Raw genomic sequence first — 21,699 nt, 5'->3', positions numbered from 1 at the left:
AACAAATTCCTGTCAATTATATTGGCATGTGTACGAATTTACAGTTATACCTACATATTTGATATTGCTTGGGTGTTGCTGCAAAACATTCGCCTGAAATAACAAAGTTTATGTGGCAATCGCCTGAAATAACTCGATCGGTTTACATAATGAAGAGATAACGACACATAATCTCGATTCAATGTTTTCTGTTTTCATTTCTGTTGATAAACTTTAATTCATGAAGGAAATTCCACTGCATTCGTCTGGGACCTACCGCGAAACGATTTGTTTTCTATTGCCGTGATTTTGACAAGAAACTCATGAGTCATGAACTACATTCAGCAAACAGAGATCAAAGTCTTTTTCCATTCATATCAAATCAAAATGAAAAATCAAATTGCGTTTTGCGAGTTTTTTTATTTGATGATTTATACGGTTACTTATATACAAAGTTGCACTTCCTATTTTTTTAATAACTATATATATGCATATGGTTTTTTTAGTTTCTCTCATCTCATTGGCTAAAATTAATTCTATGTACGTGTGTTTATGTGTGTTTGTTGTGGATTCAAACTTGTAGTTTGCCTCTTTTAAATAAAAAATAAAAGTTTACGATCATCTGTGTAGTATAGAATAAAAGAGTGTTGAAAATATGCTTCAATAACAAATAGAGCTTCGACTGATTATTTCCATTCTCTTAAATTAACTCTCTCTCTGTGTGTGTGTGTTTGTAATATTTGTAATATTGGATACTCTTAACAGGATATAAATAAGTCAATTAGAATCTATGTGAACCATTGCAGAAAATCAAAGTAATACATGCATTGCAGTTTCCTTGAATAACAGAATAATGTAGAAGAGAAAAGAATATATTCAACCTTTTTTTGGAAAATTCCAAACAATTCATCAACGCATTAGAGCGATTTCCGAATTTCTTTTAAAATAAAAATGTATTTTTTTGTTTGGTAAAAAAATGCGTTAAAACTTGAATTTCTGTCGTCGTTTCAACGACATTTAAAAAAAAAATTAGTGTGAATAGACACGAAAAAAAGAAGAGAAAAAAAACAATAATCCAATTTAAATTGGTTTTAAAAACTAATCTAACAAAAGATAAACCAGTGTTTTGCTAGCCCCTATCATTTTGCCTAAATCGGAAAACGTTGGTTGTATATGATTTGAGTTGCTGTCAATTCCAGTTGTGTGATACTAGAAAACAAAAAAACACGATAACAAAAAAGAAATGAAACCAAACTCGTTGGTAAGATCAATATCACGCTAAACGTGTGCTTTGATTGCGAAAATAAATTGAAAAATAAAGTTTTCTTTATAAAAAAACCTGGAATCATATTCGAATACTTATTGTTTGCATTGTCAAAATAAAAGAGTCTAATTTTGTTTTTTCGTCTAAAAAAAACCAAAAACAAAACGAAAATCCGGCCAGAAAATGCAAATAAAAGTGACTGGAGAGGCGATAGTTGCTGTGCAGCTATCACCAATTGTCACAAGGTTTGCACTAGACATGCTTGGCATCGATTTCGGTATTGAGAATGATGTTTGGTATGCCGTTCGGATCGAGTTGCAGCTGATAAGCACTCTCAGTCGGTAGATCGCTCAAGTTCTTTGCTGATTTTGCATGCATTACCGACACATCACCAAAATTGGGCAAATCCATCGATTGGATCGCTTTCATCAAATTGTTTGCCTCTGGCGAACCAATCTGCACCGATGCGCTCTTCTCGTGCGCTGTGCCGTTTGGTGGTGGCACCCAAATTGGATCATCGTCCAGATCCAATGTATCAATCAAATCACCCATTTTGGTGTCGATTGTTTTCACATCCGTAGCATAGTTATGCTCATTGTTTTCGGTTTTGTCACAGAACAAACTACCGAAATCGGTGCCCATCTCTTCATCGGCAACGACATCACCGAATTTCTCTCTCGTATCAAACAACAATGCACGACGATTCTGTTGCATTTGATTCTCTTCCATTGAAATGTCACTTGGCATGGTGACATCATTGGTTTCATTTTTCAATTTCAAATTTGGAGCGGCAATCAATGCCATGCTCATCAATAGCACCATGAGACATGTAGCGGGCTGAACGGTTTTGTTACCGCTTTTTGTTAGCAGGTTTTGCATTTTTTTCATCTGATTGATGAGTGTTTGATTTTGTGTTTGCAAAATTTTGATACGTTTCAACAGTGTTTGATTTTCATCCGTACACTTTTTGACACGTTCCTCCAACCCATCCACATACTCCTTCTTTCGCTTGCGCGAATCTTGTGCGGAAATCTTGTTGCGAATCTTTCGGCGGATGCGTTTCAATTCACGTTCTTCGTGTTTTGTAAGCGGGTAATTGGCTGGAAGTGCAATGCCTTCCTTTGCAAGCAATCGTTTCTCTTCACCCGATAAAATCAACTTTGGATACTCTGATTGCTGATCAGTCTCGGCCTCCGGTTCACTATCATTATTTACGTCGTCTTCGTCGTCATCATTATCCTGCACAAACATCTCCTCGAATTTATAGCTCTCGCAATCGGAAGGCTCTGACATTGAGTCAATTTCTATTAAGAGAAATTTAAAATTAGATTTTCCACGTTTCAATATTGTCATCTAATTACTATCTCACCATATTTAGGCTCCACTTTGACTGGTTTGTTGACAAAAATCGTGTTTTGTTTGTATTCTTGCAGAAGATTTGATGCGGCCATCAGAATTTTCGGCGATTTTGTCAAGGACGATGGCTTAATAATTTTGATCGAACGGATGTCGGTTCCATTTTTCAGGGAAAATGGAAGAATGATGGATTTCTGATAAGGTCCTTTTTTCACTTGAATGACTTTGCGAATACCTACAACAGCAATACACGAGATAACGTAATCAATTAGATAGTTAGTTCAATCGCCATTATCAAGCTCCAAATAATGGTGACCAATCACTTTCTATCGCATTCAGTACATACCTGAAATGTTGCCATTCATTTTGTTGATAACGATCGGGGTGTTTGTCACCACATTTTCGTTGATAATGGCGTTGTTTTGTGGCTTAGCAGCAGTTTTTGGATCGGACACCTGAACGACATTTGTTGGGATTCTTTTTACATATTGAACTTTCTGTGTCGGTACACTTCGTTCAACTGGGGCGCTCTTAATTTGAATTGGAGTCACATTCGGCTGTTGAACGACCTTGTGGGTGTTTGGTTGTGAAATTTTTGCTGGTTTCTCCATTACCGCGGCCGGTTTCACCGCTTTGTTGATGAGAAGCTCATCATCAGCCAAATCTGGAATGATTTGGGCTGACAAAAGTGGTTGCTGCAATAGTTCCGTGCCCAATGGATCGAAATTCATGTCACTAAAATAGATCGAAATAACCCGATTAGCGATACAATGCGAATTGCAATGGTTTCTTTGGTTATTGCGTCATGATGTAAAAAATGCGTCATCATGATGCAATCTACTTACAAATCAACATGGTCGCTGGACAGACCACTGTCTGATGATGAGCTCGAAATCAGGTTTTGTGGTGGGCTCAACATTTGATCGGCAACCGGTTTCATACCAAGCATATCGTGATCATTTTCCGATTCGGTACCGGTTGATGTTGGCGACGACATATAATCATATGCATCGGTCCACGTATCCATATTGAGGCCGGCCAAGTCATTGAAATCGTTGAGAAAATCGTTGTTCAACGGAAATATGCTGTCAATATTCCAATCATCGTTCTATAAATTGAAAGACAAATCACATAGAAACAAGAGAAAAAAAATCTCATTAAGATTTGAATTTGAAGAAGAAAAACAAATATTGAAACATATGGAAACACACAAGTGTTTTTCAATTCAGCCATTGGTCCAGTGACGGTGATAAGAAATTTTTCTGTTGATTTGCGCAATATGTTATCAATATTTCCAAAGAGAAAAAAAGGCCCACGTGATTTGAACTAAGCTGCAATTGGAGGTTAATTTTTGTGGCATCTAAGCACAAAAACTGTAACTACGCATTTCAGCAAAAATTTACTTAATAACACACAAACATGATCACAATCACTGGCCAATGCATGAATGTATACCACATAGACACAATATAACACTCAAGTGTCGTTCCGTTATACGTATACGAAATTATATTGAACTGAAACTGTGTGATCTTGTTTTATTACAACGAATAATTTATTCGCTGAATTATACTATCATTTCTATACTCTATGCACATCTATAGCGTATGTGTTGATATTATAATTCATAAGAATCATTGGCAAAACCTATTGAAATGAATGAGAAAGAGAGAAAAAAAACTCATCACCTTCACTGTGAGTGCTATTTTAAGATATAAGCGCACATAAAATTCAAACGCATTTAAGTAGCACAAAGAAAACAAAATTGAAAAATTCTTTATTTAATCCGCATAAAAAATTGAGTTTTAATTACCTCTAATTTCATTGCATTATTATCCACGTCAGCAATGTCGAATGGTTTTTTATGTTGCACATTCACCGAATCGCCCGTAGCCGTGTGCAGGGCTAACGACTCATAATCTTTCATCGAAAAATCCATTTTTGTATTACTTTTTCTTTCTCTGATCCGTTTTCCAATCGATTATCTCTCTTTCTCTTTCACCCACACTATATATGTTCACAGCGACGGTGAAACGTCGACAAAAAAATACGCGAATGTGAAATGATCGCGTGTACAGAAAAATATCTGTGATTTATTTAAATGATTTATGGTTGTTTCTTTTTTCTTCAATTTATTGAATTACACAGGATTTTTTTAAATAAACTTGTGCACAGTCATTGTAGAGCTGGAAAGTTCTTTTAATGATTCCGTCGAATTGGGTTAAAATTACACTGCATTGTAATCAAAATGTGATGTGGTGAGCGAGAGCACACACAACGCTGCTGGTGACATACGGTGAAATAGTAACGAGCAAAAGACTATGTATGTGAAATATAGAGCAAAACCGTTTGCTCACTATAAAACGTATTTGTGTCAATCGGCCCGAACACTTGATGTTTTATTAAACTGAATGAGTAATTTCGATCAGCTAACACATACACGCACAAACAATGAAATATTCACTGATTTCACACTTTGCCAACGTATGCACTACGATTCCTTTGTTATGATAAAGAAAAAATAATAAAATTTCTTTATTTCTCGGGCTGATTCACACCCGACAGATGAACGAAAAAAAAAGGGAGTATGAAAGTCGCGCAGATGAGCGAGCTTCGTCGACACACAATCGACGAACGCACAAATGCTCCGGTTCTTAGCGAATGAATTGAATTTGTGTCTGGCGAAAGGTGAACTGATGCAGTTCCTTTCGAATTTCGTCGAAATTATGTTTGAAGCCTTTTTCTTTCTCAATTCTCTCACTCTCTAAGCCAAGTGAATGTGGCCAAAATGCAATAATGGAAATATACAATCGCTTTTGTGAACACACACCAGACGGGTTTGGTAATTACCGAATTCGATTCGTATACGTGGATTTGCCATAAAATTCAATGAACATTTTTATAGCATGACGGATATTAGGTCCGATTCACATGAGCAGTGGTCTATGTTGTCAAGTGACAATTGGATTTCACAACAGCAGAATATGGATATTTGTTTGTTGATGAAATGTATTTTCGATGAAATTTTATGTGGATATCTAATTGAAAAGAGATTATTCTGAAGCTTTTTTGAAACATGAATGTTTTTCATATTGATTTTTACAGAATTTCAAGTGGTCTACACTTGCAATGAATTGTTTGCGGCAAAGGGAATGTACGGTTTGGCGGCCATATTGAATAGGCCGATATGCGATAGTCATTGATGTGAAGGTGTAGGCACACTCACACATACCAAGCTCGCGAACTGGAAAAACAACATGTTGCTTCGTATGCATGCTTCGTTCTGTACAGTTGAAGATGTGCCTGCGTATGATGGCAACTCATTAAATCACTGCACACAAACACAAGCACACACAGCCACAGCGCAATCGAGAACAGCGTGAAGACGAGTACAATGACGATGTATTGAGGAAATTTTGACATATTTACGACGCAACAGCCGTATCGGAACGTACCCATCGAATGGATATCACATACCTATTGAGCGATTAGCACTCGTGTGTTCCATTCGTTTATTTTGTAGAATGAAATTTTTCGTTTGGTTGTATCGGAATTTATAGAGAGTTCATATCATGCATACGATGAATGTAACTAACTCATGGGCCGTTGAATGAATCGAATGCCACAAATACACACGTTACCAATTTGAACATTTTGAAAATTAACGATTTATTCATCGTCGGTTGTCCATGCCAGGAGAATCGGTTGAATAATAAGAGCGAGAAAAAAAAGTTGGTGGTTCAATATCTTAACGTCCATGACGTATGACGAATGCCAGTGTAATTTCGACAGTTGCACAAGTGAAATGGCTTAAGAATTTGCCATATATCCATTTGAAAACATTGAAATATACAGAGAGAGTCGAACAGAGTGCGCACACACAAGCGCACTTTTTCATTGAGATATACATTTTTCTCTTCTTCTTCTTCTGTTCAGTTCGTTTTGCGAATATCCGTGGGCACACACCAACAACGCACGCATACCAATGGATAGCGAGAGCCAGCCAGAACGAGTGAGTGAGATTGAATGAGCGGGAGAGACAGAGAGCGCACTAGAGAAACAACCAAACCGACGACTCCATGACGAAGCACATGCACACATACATCGATGCATGGGGCAGCCTGTATATATGTTTTATGGATGTTTTTGTGGCTCTTTGATTGCTGCTGTTGCTGCTTACATTACTACTCTGCCTCGGTGCTATGTGAGTTTCGTACACATAAACCCAAGATGTATCATTAAATTAATAATTAAAATGGCTGAAGATACATCATTTAACAGTCTTTCGTTTTGATTTCGCGTTTAAGTTCCATAACTTGTTCAAATAATTCTTGTCGTCAATATTCGTTTTATCTATTTTTTTCTGTTTGTTTGTGTTCCTTTCATTCCCCCATGTTTTAATTTTATTTCAATGTGAAGAAAATTTACGAAAATTGGCTGCGCGAGTGTGAAGACAAAAATTCCAGTGAATATTCGGTCAAGATAAAAAAAATATAGTGAGCAAGAAAGAGAGAGAAAGAAAACGAGAAGTGTAGTAAAATAACAACGTTTTGGAAGTAGATTTGAAATCAAACAGTAACAAATACTGAACAGAACACATAACAAAAAACACAAAATTTACAACAACCGATATTATTTTGATACGGGAGCTTAAGCACACACAAAACGATTAAAACGTGAGTTTCAACAGCAGCAGCAACAGAAGCAGCCGCAAAAAAACTAACAAGTGAACGAATAGAGAGAAAAAAAATCGTTATGAACAGCAGAAATCGCTGTATGCACAAGAGAGCCACTAATAACACATAATTGCAACAACAACAACTTCCCGTGAAAACAAGCAGCGATCAGCAAACAGAAAGCAAAACGTTCTGAATATTAAAAAAAACACACACGAGTGAATCAAATGATATACAGAATAAAAAGAAGAAAATTCAAACGATTTTGAATGAGATTTTTATTGTGGGTCAAATTCAAAGTGGACACATTTCTGTTTGTTGGTTGAATCAAACGAATAGTGAATTACACGGGAAAAAGTGGTGTGTTGTCGTGGGTCGTCAAATCCAATCATCATTGGTTTTGTGTGTGTCGTTGATTGAGCAGGTTGTGTAAAAGTGGAGGAATCAGAAACAAAGTTTCAACGACAGAGAGATAAAAACAGAAAGTGAGTTAGGGAGAGAGATAGAGATAAAGAAAGGTGATGTGAAAATCCAACTTATTATCGAAATGTCAAAACATTCCGAAAATATGAACTATATACACAAAAACATATCTATAGATTAATTGTATTGCGAATTTTCAATCCACTTGAGATTGCATTAAGGTTTTTCTCTACTTAATTTCTGTTTATTTAATCCGGCCAAAAGCGAGTCGAAGTGTGATATTGCGACGAGATATATATCGAGCCGAGCAAGGCTCTCTCTTCACGTCAAATCAAAGTCATTAACGAAGCGTAAACAATACGCATTTTGTTGTGTTATTTCGAATTACTTTTTTCGCCTCATTTTCTTTCATACGTTGGTTCGTGGGCGCATTGAGTGTGATGTAAATGACATACGAAAGTGAAAAATATCATTTGTTCAAACTGTAATATATCCCGAGATTTTTCGTTTTTCGATAGAAGTGTCTGTGTGTGCGTTTTTTTCTCACTACTCTGTATATGTTCTCCTGCCATCTATTTTGACACCCGCAAATCATTTGCTTATCATCGATGTGCGAAAAATGGCTTTGCTTTCGCATTGAAGCAGCGAGGCGATGAAATGTTCAAGGCGTTTATTACTCGTTTTTTTCTACGCTCGTTCATTCGTTTGCTTTCTTAGCAAAGTGCTCGCTCGCCATTTCTTGCAATGGAAAAATTAAATTTGGAGAAGATCCAGAAAAAAATTGAAATAAAATAAAATGGAACGAAGAAGAAAAATCGTTAAGTACATGCATAAGATAAATTGAATGGCATTGCGCGACGAAAAACAAGCATACAGAGCCGAGCAGTGTGTGTGTGTGTGTGAGAGCGAGAGAGAGAAAAGGGTAAAAGCGAGGATTCTTTCGCTGTGAGATTTTATACTGCGTGCAAAACATCCACCATCCAACAATACACACACTTTTTTCGGTGTGGATCGAAGTGAATGAGTGCGGAAAATATAACAAGCGCGTAATATCATGTATTGGGCTTTCAAGTGTAAAAAAATCCATTACATTGCACACACACACACACACACACACACAGCGAGAGAGAGAGAGAGTGTGTGTTAAAATGTTATTTTTAGAATTTTGTTTTATTCGTACAGATAAACAGTTACAAGAGAAAACGTTTTGTTTCATTCGATGTTGGCGATAATTTCTCGCTTTGCTCTCGTTGTTGGTTTGGTTCATTTTTTCTTTCTTTTATCAACACGAAATATTATTATTATTAAAAACGAATTGAGCGAATGAGTGAATTCGAAATAGTTAATGATAATGGGCAACGCAACAACTTTCCAGCCTAAATTCATGAGCAAGAACGGATTCCATGCGATAGTTAAAAATAAAGCCGAGAAACGGAAAAGAAAAACCATTTTAGAAGAGAAAAGAAAAGAAGAAGAAAAGCGAAATAACTTGAGAAATTTAGCAATAATTTTACCATTTTTGTGTGCACGCAACACTTTCTTCGAACTGATTGAGAGACAGTCGAGCTGTAATAAAAGAAACGATATGAAAGAAGAAAAAAACCACACGAAAAACTTGCCTTTAACTTGCCTCTTAAATGAGTCCTTCCGTGAACAGAGTGCACGAAATGGCAGAAGAAAAAAACACACAGAGAGAGAAAAAAGAAACAAAAAAGCAATGAGCCACACATAAAAAATGTGCGATAAGAAGCATTTTCACCGCGTATGCATTCGAACACACACAAAAAAATGTAATCAAGTGTCGCCACACAAACCAAGCATGTGGTTCGACAGTGTCCGAAAACCAAACAACTTCCGAAAAGATAAACAAAAAAATACCATTTGTTCTCTGTTGTTCCTGTTGTTGTTCTTGCCGTTCGACGACAACGGCGACGACGACAACTTTGTCGACGTTGTTCTCTTCTTCCCCTTGCTTTTGTTTCGTTTTCGGAATGACTATAATCATTATCAATGGTTTCATGTGTTTGCCTGAGCAAACATGCCGAATGATAAAATTGAATTGTCTTCTAATCATCGTCGTCGGTTCCCTTGCACTAACTGTATGCGCCTGTGTGAGTCGCATTAAAATTATACCGACCTACAGCTATTTGCTGTGTGATAATAATGCATTGCTCTTTTCAAGCATGCATACGTATTATGGCAACTCTGTACTGTGTGTCTTGAGTGTGAACAGTGATCTGAAATGACATGCGCCTCATCCGCAATTTATTGTTTTGTGTACGCTTTTCTGATTGATTAGAACAAATGCAGCGAGATGCAATCATTCCGTGTGCTGCACACAGAAATCGATGAAATGTTCCATCCAATGTGAAGAATGGGCTGAGAGAACGGATGCACTGGGATGTGATGCATCAACACTATCATCATCAGCAGCTTCAAAAAAGGCAGCAGCAGCAGCAGCTGCATCGGCACTGCGACGATACAAACGTGTGAGAGAGTGAGATGGTGTGTGACACAACGTGCTTATTTATGGATTTCCATAAATACATCGAGCATTGTTATCAGCATTGAGCTCATATTTTCTGGCCCTTTGCGAAATTCAATTCAAATAATGCCATTCAATGCTCATCTATTTATATTTCATGGCACATAATTTGTGCGCTCGCTTCATTCTCCGGTGACTCATTCAATTTTGTCTTGATTGGGTCGCATTTTTTCTCTTTCTTCTTCTATTTCGGTGTGTGTATGCTGGTTTTTTTTTTCATTCTATCCGCAGTGATAATTGTGTGCATTGCCGTATGGGATCAATGATGATAAAAGTTAAGCAACGACAGTCACATGAACATTTTGAAACAATTGAGCTTGAGGATAGCACAACAATCGATTTCTTGTTGCATGACATTATCGTTTAGGGTGTTGCCATGTTCCATAATATTGTATGTGGCTGACTCTTGTTTCGCCTGTTTTGTTCTTTCATTTTCGCTTCTGTTTTCTATTTTAGCTGAATATATCAGTTTTTGAATTCGTAACTCACATATGTCCGTGTCCGCATTTGTTCGAGCAAATTGAAGTGAAAGACACAAGTCATACGAAAAGACAAAGAAGCACACACACACACAACAATAGCAAACACAAATGACGATGATGACGATGAAGAAGAATAATAAGAGAACTCAAAGCGGCGACACAGACGAACGAATGAAAGAAAAAAGCAAGGAGAAACAAACAGCAAAAATCGTTATGCTTTATCATATACTAGACGTAGATTCATACAAAAGTCATTCTCCCGTCTTTTTAATCGTATCCCGAGAAAAATGAGTGAATAATACACAAATGAGCACGACACATAACTCGTCATCACATTCGCGTAGCTCGCTCATACATTCATCCAATCTGGACGAAATTTAAAAAAAATGAACAACATTTTAAATGTTCATATTTGGTTGCATATTTGGCCGTTGAGTTGACTCTGTTCTTTTTTAAGTAGCTCGTTTAATTCTAATGTCATCTCGTTTATTTTTTATTCTTTGTTTTAATTCTGAATCGACGCTGTCGCTCTTTTTTTTTCTACAGTTAACTCATTTCGGATGAAATTTATTAATATTTTTCTCTTGTGTGAATCGTTTTGTCTCTTTCCATTTTGCAGGCAATCCAAGTGGCAACAAGTGTGAACGGGTTTTTAAGGAATTCTGTATTGCTGCTATCGTCGGTTTGATTTTAATTTCATGGAAATAAATAAATCAATGGTCGTCATGAATGGTGATGTAGTCAAGTAATTCCGAAATCGTTTAGCAGTGTTTCATCGAAACGGAAACGAGAAGAAAAGAATTCTTTTTTCGGGCCGAATTTTTAAACGAGTAAAAGGCAATCATCAATGAAAAGAGAAAGCGAATAAACAGACCACAGAGAAGAAGCAAGCGGAAAATACGAAGACGACGACGACAAGAACAGGCACAAACATAAAATTGATAAAAATCACGTTGCGCTCATTTCGGCGAGGAGGGCAAAAAATGTCCGATTGGAGTTGGATGCGAGTTGAAAATCGATGCAATAGTCTTCAAAATAATGCAATCCACGACCGATTCGGCTTCCAGCAGCAATTGCTCTCGATATATACTACAGGTAAGCGGTGAAGCTGTGAATGGATTCGATTTTCAATTTACACCGATCGCCATTCATTCAACGCAGCGCGTATTTTATACCTTTGGTTGCGGTTTGACATTGAAATCGCGACCAAACGAAACCACGTGCTCATCAATCTTTCTTTTACTCTATTTCAATGCGATTCGTTCAGGTTTATGTTGGCCAATTGTCATTGCACTATGAAGCGCTCAGCGTTGAAGCTTCCAAACAAACGACTGCCGAAGAAATTGTAGCATGCATTGTGGAGCGTCTTAGTTTAACGGTAAATATTCGGTCAAAACAATAAATCTTTTCCGTTGCTTTTCTCTCTCTCTCTCTCTTGATCTATTGCCAAAAAAAAACAATGACAACCACTTTGTCGTTTAACTCTATCACAAATGAGCACGCACACACACACAGTGTGAAATTCGAAGAAAGAAGAGACAAAAGCACTAATTTTACCCGCTGGACATATTTTGATCGTTTTGTCATGAGTGTTTTTTTCGATTCTCTCTTTTGTTCTCTTCCATTTGGTCGGCATTTATTTAATTCATCTGCATAGGGAACGAATTATGAATTGGCCGAAGTTGCTGGTGAAAGTAAAGAGCGACGCTTATCACCTGATGAAAAACCGGTTTCAGTGATGCTGCTGTGGCCCCTTCACTCCGAAAAAGATTTTCACAGGTAATAATTATTTATTAAAATTAAATTATCATTTGACGAAGAAGAAGAAGAAAAACAACGACAGAAGCGAGATTTATGCAAAAACCGTAAATAGATGATTGGCTCCAAAATGATGAATTAGATTGGAAATATTTGACCCAATTGATTGTTTTGGTTTTGATGGGTTTTTTTTATTGGTGAAATGTATGTTTAACACATTTTGTTTTCTTTTTTTCTCTCTCTCGCTCACTTTCTGCAACGTTTAGATTTTATTTGCGCGAATCACAGGGTGAAACACCATGGCTGGACAATTATGGGCTGGATTTACACATATTTCGCGATTTCATTCCGTTCTTATTCCAACCGGAGAATCGTGAATATCCCGATTTGTGCCAATTACTCGACTTGAATGAGTCAACACTTTTGGAAAATCTGCGGCAACGCTTTGTTGCCGGTCACATATACACGTACGTTGGCAGCATTTTGATTGCTGTCAATCCATTCAAATTCTATCCCATCTACAATCCAAAATATGTACGGCTTTATCAAAATCAACGCGTTGGACCAATTTTACCACCTCACATATTCGCAATAGCTGATAATGCATACTACTGTATGCTGAGAGAGAAACGAAACCAGGTAATTGCAGCGAACAACTGTAACCGCTATCAAGTCATTTTATCAACATTAAATCAATTACTCACACAAATTCCCATCCACTTCTACCTTATCTTCTCTTCTCATCGATGTGTAACAGTGTGTAGTCATCAGTGGAGAGTCCGGTAGCGGGAAAACAGAAAGTACAAATTTTCTGTTGCACCATTTGACGGCGCTGTCACAAAAAGGTTCACATGGTTCGGGCGTTGAGCAAACCATTCTCAGCGCTGGCCCAGTTTTGGAGGCATTTGGCAATGCAAAAACGGCACACAACAACAATTCTAGTCGATTCGGTAAATTCATTCAGGTGAAATACAAGGAAAATGGAATGGTCCAGGGCGCCATCGTGCAAAAATACTTGCTCGAAAAGAGTCGAATCGTATCACAGGGGCTGGCAGAACGAAACTATCATGTGTTCTACTATTTGCTGTCAGGTGCGACTGCACAAGAACGTGAGCTTCTACACTTACTTCCTGCCGAAAAATATTGCTATTTGAATTCGAAAAATCTGCAGCTGGAAAATTGCGATGAAACTTATGAATTTTCGCGGCTAAAACAGAGCATGGAAATGGTTGGATTTTCGGCCGAAAAGCAACGACGCTTATTCAATGTATTGTCAGCGGTGTTGCTGCTGGGCAATGTGGAATTCTTCCCCAAAAAATCCACGTATCACCACGATGAAAGTGTTCAAGTGCGTAATATCGAAGTGGTTGGCCTGATATCAGAGCTGCTGAAAGTGAAACAGGACACACTGTTGGCGGCACTCACATCGAAACGGGTCAAAGCCAGTGGTGAAACATTGATTATGCAATACAAATTACCAGAAGCAATAGCGGCACGTGATGCACTTGCAAAATGCCTTTACGGTGCATTGTTCGATTGGATTGTGCTGCAGGTGAATCATGCGCTTTTGAATAAAGATCAACTGCCTCATACGGGCCACTCAATCGGTGTTCTCGATATATTCGGTTTCGAAGACTTTGACTCGCAAAATAGTTTTGAACAAATGTGCATCAACTATGCCAACGAGCATCTTCAGTATTATTTTAATTTGCACGTTTTCAAATACGAACAAAACGAATATAAAAAGGAGGGCATCAAGTGGCGGGACATTGAGTTCATGGACAATTCAGGCTGTTTGCAACTGTTTGAATCAAAACCAACGGGCCTTTTATGTATTTTAGATGATTTATGCAAGTAAGTAAATTGGATTTGTTAGTGTGTGTGAGTGCGATGATGGAAAAAACGGAACACCGGTATTTTCCGGTGCCACTTTATACAATCGACCACAATGAACGCAATTAATTCATCAGCTAATGAATTCGATTACTATGTCATAATTTTGCAGCTTCCCGGGAGCCACAAATGAAACACTCTTGCAAAAGTTCAACAGTGTACATCGCGATAACAAGTTTTATGAGAAACCGCAAAAAAAGGAAAATGCATTCATTATCCGACACTATGCAGGGAAAGTAAAATATCAGGTAAACAATAACAGCACGTTAGAATAAATGCACTGTGGAATCAGGCAATCAATGCAAATTCAATTTTAACGTTTCCGATTGAATTCCACTTCTTTGACGTCTTTCGCGCGCGCATGTGTGTGTGTCTAGGTTACTGAAATGCGGGAGAAAAACTTAGATTTAATGCGACAAGACATAGTTAGTGTATTGAAAAATTCGAGTATGGCATTCGTGCGTGAGCTGGTGGGCGCCGATCCAGTGGCTGTATTCAGGTGGGCGATACTTCGTGCATTTTTCCGCGGTTATTTTGCATTCCGCAGTGCTGGCATGAAACATCGCAAAGAACGCAATAGTCAATCGATCAAATCGAATCGCATAAGCCGCTTCCGAAGCCCCAACGAATCAATTTTAAGGTAAGCAAAGTGTCACAAACATTGTATTTTCAGCAACGTTGCACAATTTCCTTCTGATGACGAATGTATAAATAACATTCTGAACGCGTTTTGATAAGGTCTTACCAAAAAGCCAAGATAGTGATACTTTTTTTGCTTTTCTCTGGTCGATCAATCAAATTACTAATCATTCTGTTCGTTTCTCTTACACGTATCTCAGTCATCTAATCACCGTTTCATCGGTGAACCTAACAATCTACCGAATAGCGTAAGTTCAACGCCATTGGTGTCAAACATAGCTGATCAAGCATAGTCAATTTTGTTGTTATATTTATGTGTGTGTTGTGTAACGCATTCATTCACTTTTGGTTCACATTTTCACGCCTGATTTGTTTACGTTAAATTTTTCGTTTTCCACTTAATCTTCGATGGTTGTCAAAGTCATTAGTTTTATTTTTATCTCTCTTTTTTCTCCTCGAAATACGTTCGTTTATTCAGTCTCTCCTCAAAGCGCTTTCGTTCTTATATACCTCATCTAATTTTTGTTATTTGTTGTCAAACGTCCATTTGCAATGCATGCTCTCCCTCCTCTCGTTTCAATTGGTGTCTTAACGAATTTTCATATCTAAATATTCTAGCGGGTTGTCATTTACTACTAAATTTACCGCATTCCTAATGAGTATTTTCTTTGATGGTGTTTATTTTTAGAAAAAACAAATCGTTTCGGCCACGCGAAAGACCAAAAAAGGGTTTGAAAAACCTGCAAACAGTGAAAACACTAACAGCTGGCCAGAACCTGTTGAATTCAACCACAATCAAAACACGCAAACAACCACTCACCGTTACAGCACAATTCCAGAATTCATTAACGGCCCTGATGGACACACTCAATCAGGCCAATCCATTTTTCATTCGGTGCATAAAATCAAATTCGGACAAAATTCCGAACAAATTCGATGATGCGACCGTTGTGCGGCAGGTGAGCGTCTCTCTCTCTCTCTCTTGTTTTTCTTTCTTCACACATGACATTTTTGCTAATTTTGATCCTTTTCCTCCGTTCAGTTGCGGTACACGGGAATGCTGGAAACGGTGCGAATTCGTCGAGCCGGTTACAATGTTCGATTGACGTACGAAGAATTCATTCAGCTGTACCGTATTTTATTGCCAAAAGGTCTAGTCAGTTCACAGCGAGATGTGCGCACATTCATGGATAAAATGAACCTTAATAAGCAACATTATCAATTAGGTAAATTCCAAATGCGATTCACTGAATGTGCCTTATCTAAAGTGACAAAATTCATTCCATTGCAGGAACCACAAAGATCTACATGCGTGAATCGCAGAAAATGTGCTTGGACTACAAGCTGCACACAAAGATTATCGAGAGTATTGTGTCGATTCAGCGATGGTTCAAGACGAAAAGCCAACGGGATAAATTTGTATCGTTTCGTACGGCTGCCATTAAGATCCAGTCATTTTGGCGAATGCGCATGGCCCAGAATAAATTGTACCAGTTGAAATTGCGAACGAATGCAGCGATTGCGATTCAATCTATGTTTAGGATGTATCGGGCGCGAAAAATGTACAAGAAACTGGTGAACGGACTGATATTAATGCAGGCGCACATTCGTGGCCGTGCAGCACGTATACGCTTCAAACGATCCCATCGACAGAAAGCGATGAAAGAGCGCTACAAATTGCGACCAACACAAAGTTTGCCGTTACATGACCGCGCCACACCCGACGGTGAAACGATCGATGTTGAAATTAGTAAATCATATCCGAAATTGGTGCAGTACAGTTTGGATTTGATCGGTGAAAGTACCAGTGCTGATGCCACAAAGAATCTATTGCCAACGACGGTGGCTGAACAGGACGCAAGCCTACTGAACAAAGCTGAACATCAATTCCGATCGCTAATGGTTTCCACAAAGACGACCAGCAGCGGCTTAGGCGAACAAATAACAAGTGATATCAAACGGTTTGGAAACGATGGCCATTCTAAGAGTAAGATTGAAAGTGCGGAAAGTGTCGATAGCCACAGTCCAAGGTCATACAATGTCGACACAGCGACAAAGCAATATTTCGACGATTCCTTCATGGTTAAAAAGTGAGTATTGAGAGACAGATTCATTTGTTGATGCAAACAAAATACCGGAATCATGTCAATTTATGTGTGATTTTTCTTTCTTCTCTTCCGTTTCAGATGGGAAATGTCAAAATCCCCCGTTCGTTTAATTGAAAGTAGTTATAGTAGTCCCAAAAGACAACCGGTTTCCAGTTCGAGCTTGAAGTCGGATCCACGCGAAACATTAAATTATAATCTAAGTAGTTCGAATGTAACGAAAATGCAGGCATTGACCGGCTATCCAGATAGCACGTACGCCAATTTGAGTAGCAAAGATAAGTCAAGTGCAATATCCCCAACATCCGTAAATAATATGATGTCAATGAGTAAATCGGTGAATTTGCAATCGCATCGACGTGAATTGAATACTGGGCTGTCGTACGATGAAACGAAACTGGCACGATTCCATGGGCCAACTGATCTGAGTCCACAGCACGAGCAAGCGTACGCAAACAGTTCGATAATAAACAATAGCAATAATAGTAGCAACAAACAGCAACAACAACCACCGGACAATATGCATTTAATGTCACAAAATAATACTCAAACTAAACTCAATAGTTCACCGTATAAGCATCTAGTCCCGCACAGTGTTGAAGAGTGTACGCCACGTGGAAAAGCGGCCGCACTTCTTGGAACTGATTCAGTAATAACGCCAACGACGATGACGACGACGACCATCAAACATAAGCTATCAGATAGCACCGGCATCAGCCATCATCATACGCCAACGCGTATTCCGGGCGCATTTTTGCATTCCAAATCGCGACGCAACTCCGATCCTAGTTCGAACAAAATGACACTGCTCGAAACGAATCGCGGCAATGATATGTACCAGTCAAGTACGCACATCAATATTGCGGGCCATCGCTTTCACAAAGCCAGTAAAATTGGAAAGAATGAGAAATGTGCGAGTTGCCAAGAGAACGATGCATTCATCAATGAGGGCCATCGATGTTTGGACTGTCGCCTGCTCGTGCACACCAAATGCATACAGAATGGTGGCGTGAAGACGTTGCACTGTGAAAAGTCATCGAAACGACAACCGCGCAAAGGTTCCGACAAAATATCATCCAAGTACAGTGGAACGCGCGAGTACACAGATTCGGCGGATAAAATTATCAGCGATGCCAAGGAGTTGCAATTGATGCAAGATTTTATCGCACAAAAAATTTACAAAATGGATGCGGATTGTGATAAAACTGCTGCCGTTGATCGAGTATTCAAGCAGGCGCTGCGCGAATTTAAAGACAATTTAGTGGCACAATACAGTATTGCACACAAGCAAAAATCCGATACGCTTAACATAAAATATCGGGATCTGATTTCGAATTTCGAACAAGTGATGGAAACGTGCGGCAATAAATCAGAAGACTTCCCACTGACGATGTGCGTGAACGGTTTTCGGGTGTTTATGAACGAATTTATGAACTCACGCGAAATGGAAAAACCGAAAGCCAAACGGAAAAAGGAGAAGAAACGCAAAGTCGACGAACATACCAATTACAATGGTGAGTGTGAATGCGAACGAGGTTCTTTTTGTTGTTAAACGGTTCTAATTGCAATTTGTGTGTTCTCATTTTTGTGTTGCAGGTCATATATTCCAACTTACAATAATCAACATACCGACGGCTTGTGAAATATGCCAGCTGTTCTTGCTTTGGCCAATTGAGCGTGGTTTGGTATGTAAACATTTGTTTGCTTAAACCTCGAGTTTATTCATCTAATGTTCCAATTTTATCATTCGCTGTTTTCTTCGTCCACAGGTGTGCCAAAATTGTCGCCTTACATGTCACAAAAAATGCTATTTAAAAACGCAAACCTGTAACAAAGTTACGAACCAATCAAACGACAATGCAAAGTATGCACCAGTGCCAACATCGGGATTGTTCGGTATCCCATTGACCAGTCTGTGTTGTATGGAGGATAATACGGTGAAGATCCCGGTGAAAATTGAGCAATTAATCACAAAAATCGAGATGCATGGTCTGTATACGGAGGGGCTGTACCGCAAAAGTGGTGTAAATTCCAAAATCAAAGAGCTTAAAATGAAAATGTCCGAATCGAAGGGTGAAATCGACTATGAGCTGTACAATGTGCACGTGTTGGCGAACGTACTGAAATCATTTTTACGTGAAATGCCCGAGCCACTGTTGACATTCGACCGATATGACGACTTCTTGCGTGCATCGGAACTCTCCGAAACGACCGATCGCGTTTCAACGATGATGTCACTCATTAAGAAATTGCCGACGGCTCATCATGCACTGTTAGAACGATTAATTTTCCACCTAGCATTGGTGGCGCAACGGGAACAATTCAATCGAATGTCGGCCAGTTCGTTGGCAATTGTATTTGCACCGTGTGTATTGCGCACGAATCGAATTGTTCCGGCACAGGACAGTTTGAATGACATTGGCCGACAAACGAAGTGCATAGAAACGTGAGTGTGAATGCGAACGAGGTTCTTTTTGTTGTTAAACGGTTCTAATTGCAATTTGTGTGTTCTCATTTTTGTGTTGCAGGTTGATCACACAGAAGATGGTGAATGTTCGGTGCACATTGAACGATATTCACAGTTTGGACAATGCGGCACATACGGCAACAGCGCGTCTAAGTAACCTGCGAAGTTCGAAGGTGTTTACACCCGAAGAGATCTTCCCAAGACCGCAAAGCATTGAGTCAGAAAGTGAAGAGAAATTGCTCGAGGATCATCTGCAAGAAATTGAAATGGAAAAGGCAATTCTAACATCAACGTTGCCCAGTTTGGCTCGTGCCAGTTCCGATGATGATTTCTTGTCCACGGATATGGAGGCCGAAGGTGAAGGTGGAAGTCTCGACGACTTGACCAGCAGTCGATTGGAAGAGACGACAAAGGAAAGTATTGATTCATCGTTTGGCAGTATTAGCGAACCGCAACTCAGTCCGATGAATGATTCGTCGAACAAAGATTCGAGCGGTATGGATCTTGAGTCACCGGTTGCTTGTTATAATTTGCGCGAGCAAAATATCGACTATTTGCCACCGGGCCATCGGCAAATGTTCCAATTCAGTGGAATGCGTGATCGAAATATGGGCGATAGTACGCCGTCAACATCGACCAGCGTTGATTTTCAACAGCCACAAATCCACACCAAACTGATTGATAGCCAAAAAAGTAGCTCGGCATCCATTGATTCGGCAAATCTGGGCGAATTTCAGCACATCCAACTGACCGCATCGATGCAACGCCAACCACCACCATTCATCAACCAGCCCGACGACGATAACGCACGAACAAACAAACAGAAGCCAACAAAACGTCGTACCATTGACGACAAGCCAATTATGGTATAAGTACGATTTAGAATCAAATCAAATGGAAAATAACATAACAAAAGCACACATTGAAGAATAAACCTAACATTTAGAAGAAAATTTAACAGAGATGAACCTATACATTAGAAAGATATTTACAACAAAACAAAAAACATTTATATTTATAAAATTCATAGTGCAAAGTGAAACAACAGAGAATTTATTGACAACAACAACAAAACACACACACAAACCCAACAAAAAGGAATTATATTAACGTTCAGAAACCCATATTGAGTATCACAAATTATCAAGATAACTATTTTCATGTAAAAAAACACACGAAAACAAAAAGAAAATCCACAAAAAAATAAATAACCGCACACTATTCACCAAACAAAAAATGAAAGTGAACAAAAATACAGAAATTTATTGAACAAAAAAGAAAGAAACAAATATTGAGAAGAGAAAGAGACAAAAAGAAAACACATGAATATACATTTACTATTATAAATAACATACGTATTTAAACAAAAAAAAAACTTGTGGAATGCAACAAGATGCTGGCCAGAAGAGCAACTGATAAAAACAGAGAAAATAAAAACAAAAGAAAGAGAGAAAATATCTGAAATGTGAAACAAACAATCTACTTCGCTATATATACACATACTATTTTTTTTAAATATGTTTCTGTTATTTTAATTTCTAAAAAATAAAGTATGTTATATTTAAATGAAAAAAAAAAACACACACACACACAATACAGAAATTAAAAGATGGTGGAAAAAAGGAAACTACAAATTTTATTCATTATTAGCGTTTCTCATTTTGTGGATAATAATGTGAAAACATAAAATTGAAAACAACACAAAAAAACGAATGTATTTAAAACGTTACTTAAAATTGAGCAAAAAAAAAACATTTGTCCTTATTGAAAATGAATGGTTGTTTTTCTTCTTCTTCTTCTTCCTATCAGCATTGATTTCCGACAGACAGCATTTTGTCATCAGTTTTTCAGCCATGAACAGCAGTGTATTGTTTTTGTTGAGTACTTAATGCATTTCCTAGTCTGCTAGTTTTTGATGGATAATGCAATTATTGATTGGATGAGTAGTTATCATTCTCATGAAAATCAAAATAATGAATCAAAATTGCATTAAAGAGTAGTAGCAACAGCCGTAGCAGTGATAGCAGCAGCAGCAGCAATAGCATCATAATGTATGAAACGATTACAAAAAGGCGGCATTTGTGCCTTGCGGGCGCAACATATATTACAATA

General features: G+C 38.2%; 2 protein-coding genes across 6 annotated transcripts; one reads left to right on the top strand and one right to left on the bottom strand.

Annotated features, from left to right (window-relative positions):
• Positions 1-379: 379 nt before the first annotated feature.
• LOC129569984 (uncharacterized) lies at positions 380-5,778 on the bottom strand. Its single transcript, XM_055449306.1, has 5 exons — positions 4,413-5,778; positions 3,445-3,707; positions 2,946-3,334; positions 2,613-2,834; positions 380-2,547 (listed from the first exon to the last, which is right to left on the bottom strand). The coding sequence occupies exons 1-5, from the start codon at positions 4,536-4,538 to the stop codon at positions 1,496-1,498; spliced, it is 2,052 nt and encodes a 683-aa protein (XP_055305281.1). The 5' UTR covers positions 4,539-5,778; the 3' UTR covers positions 380-1,495.
• A 297-nt stretch (positions 5,779-6,075) lies between these two features.
• On the top strand, positions 6,076-20,824 carry LOC129569964 (unconventional myosin-IXa-like). Of its 5 annotated transcripts, none has more exons than XM_055449256.1 (16): positions 6,753-7,793; positions 11,345-11,820; positions 11,993-12,103; positions 12,383-12,504; positions 12,750-13,122; positions 13,241-14,337; positions 14,489-14,624; positions 14,754-15,016; positions 15,216-15,263; positions 15,704-15,974; positions 16,058-16,241; positions 16,307-17,105; positions 17,202-18,634; positions 18,717-18,805; positions 18,890-19,566; positions 19,649-20,824. In XM_055449256.1, the coding sequence occupies exons 2-16, from the start codon at positions 11,764-11,766 to the stop codon at positions 20,457-20,459; spliced, it is 6,471 nt and encodes a 2,156-aa protein (XP_055305231.1). In that variant the 5' UTR covers positions 6,753-7,793; positions 11,345-11,763; the 3' UTR covers positions 20,460-20,824. The 5 variants fall into 5 exon arrangements, with proteins under 5 accessions (XP_055305259.1, XP_055305268.1, XP_055305231.1 ...); XM_055449264.1 differs by having other exon boundaries at positions 6,760-7,760; XM_055449274.1 differs by lacking the exon at positions 6,753-7,793 and adding an exon at positions 8,418-8,515.
• Positions 20,825-21,699: the final 875 nt, after the last annotated feature.

This window comes from Sitodiplosis mosellana, unplaced genomic scaffold, assembly GCF_009176505.1.
Source record: "Sitodiplosis mosellana isolate CC-2019 unplaced genomic scaffold, AAFC_SMos_1.0 Smas_scaffold_1, whole genome shotgun sequence".
Lineage (NCBI taxonomy): Eukaryota > Metazoa > Arthropoda > Insecta > Diptera > Cecidomyiidae > Sitodiplosis > Sitodiplosis mosellana.
The sequence above is the reverse complement of the archived record's forward strand: the minus strand, read 5'-3'. Positions and strand labels throughout refer to the sequence as shown.

Excerpts from the sequence above, each read along its gene's own strand:
- LOC129569984 (XM_055449306.1), bottom strand. The coding sequence starts at position 4,538 with ATGGATTTTTCGATGAAAGATTATGAGTCGTTAGCCCTGCACACGGCT. Across the intron at positions 3,335-3,444 it reads TCCAGCGACCATGTTGATTT|TGACATGAATTTCGATCCAT; the intron begins GTAAGTAGATTG and ends GATCTATTTTAG. Across the intron at positions 2,548-2,612 it reads CAAAGTGGAGCCTAAATATG|AAATTGACTCAATGTCAGAG; the intron begins GTGAGATAGTAA and ends TTCTCTTAATAG.
- LOC129569964 (XM_055449256.1), top strand. The coding sequence starts at position 11,764 with ATGCAATCCACGACCGATTCGGCTTCCAGCAGCAATTGCTCTCGATAT. Across the intron at positions 15,264-15,703 it reads CTAACAATCTACCGAATAGC|AAAAAACAAATCGTTTCGGC; the intron begins GTAAGTTCAACG and ends GTTTATTTTTAG. Across the intron at positions 19,567-19,648 it reads CAAACGAAGTGCATAGAAAC|GTTGATCACACAGAAGATGG; the intron begins GTGAGTGTGAAT and ends TTTGTGTTGCAG.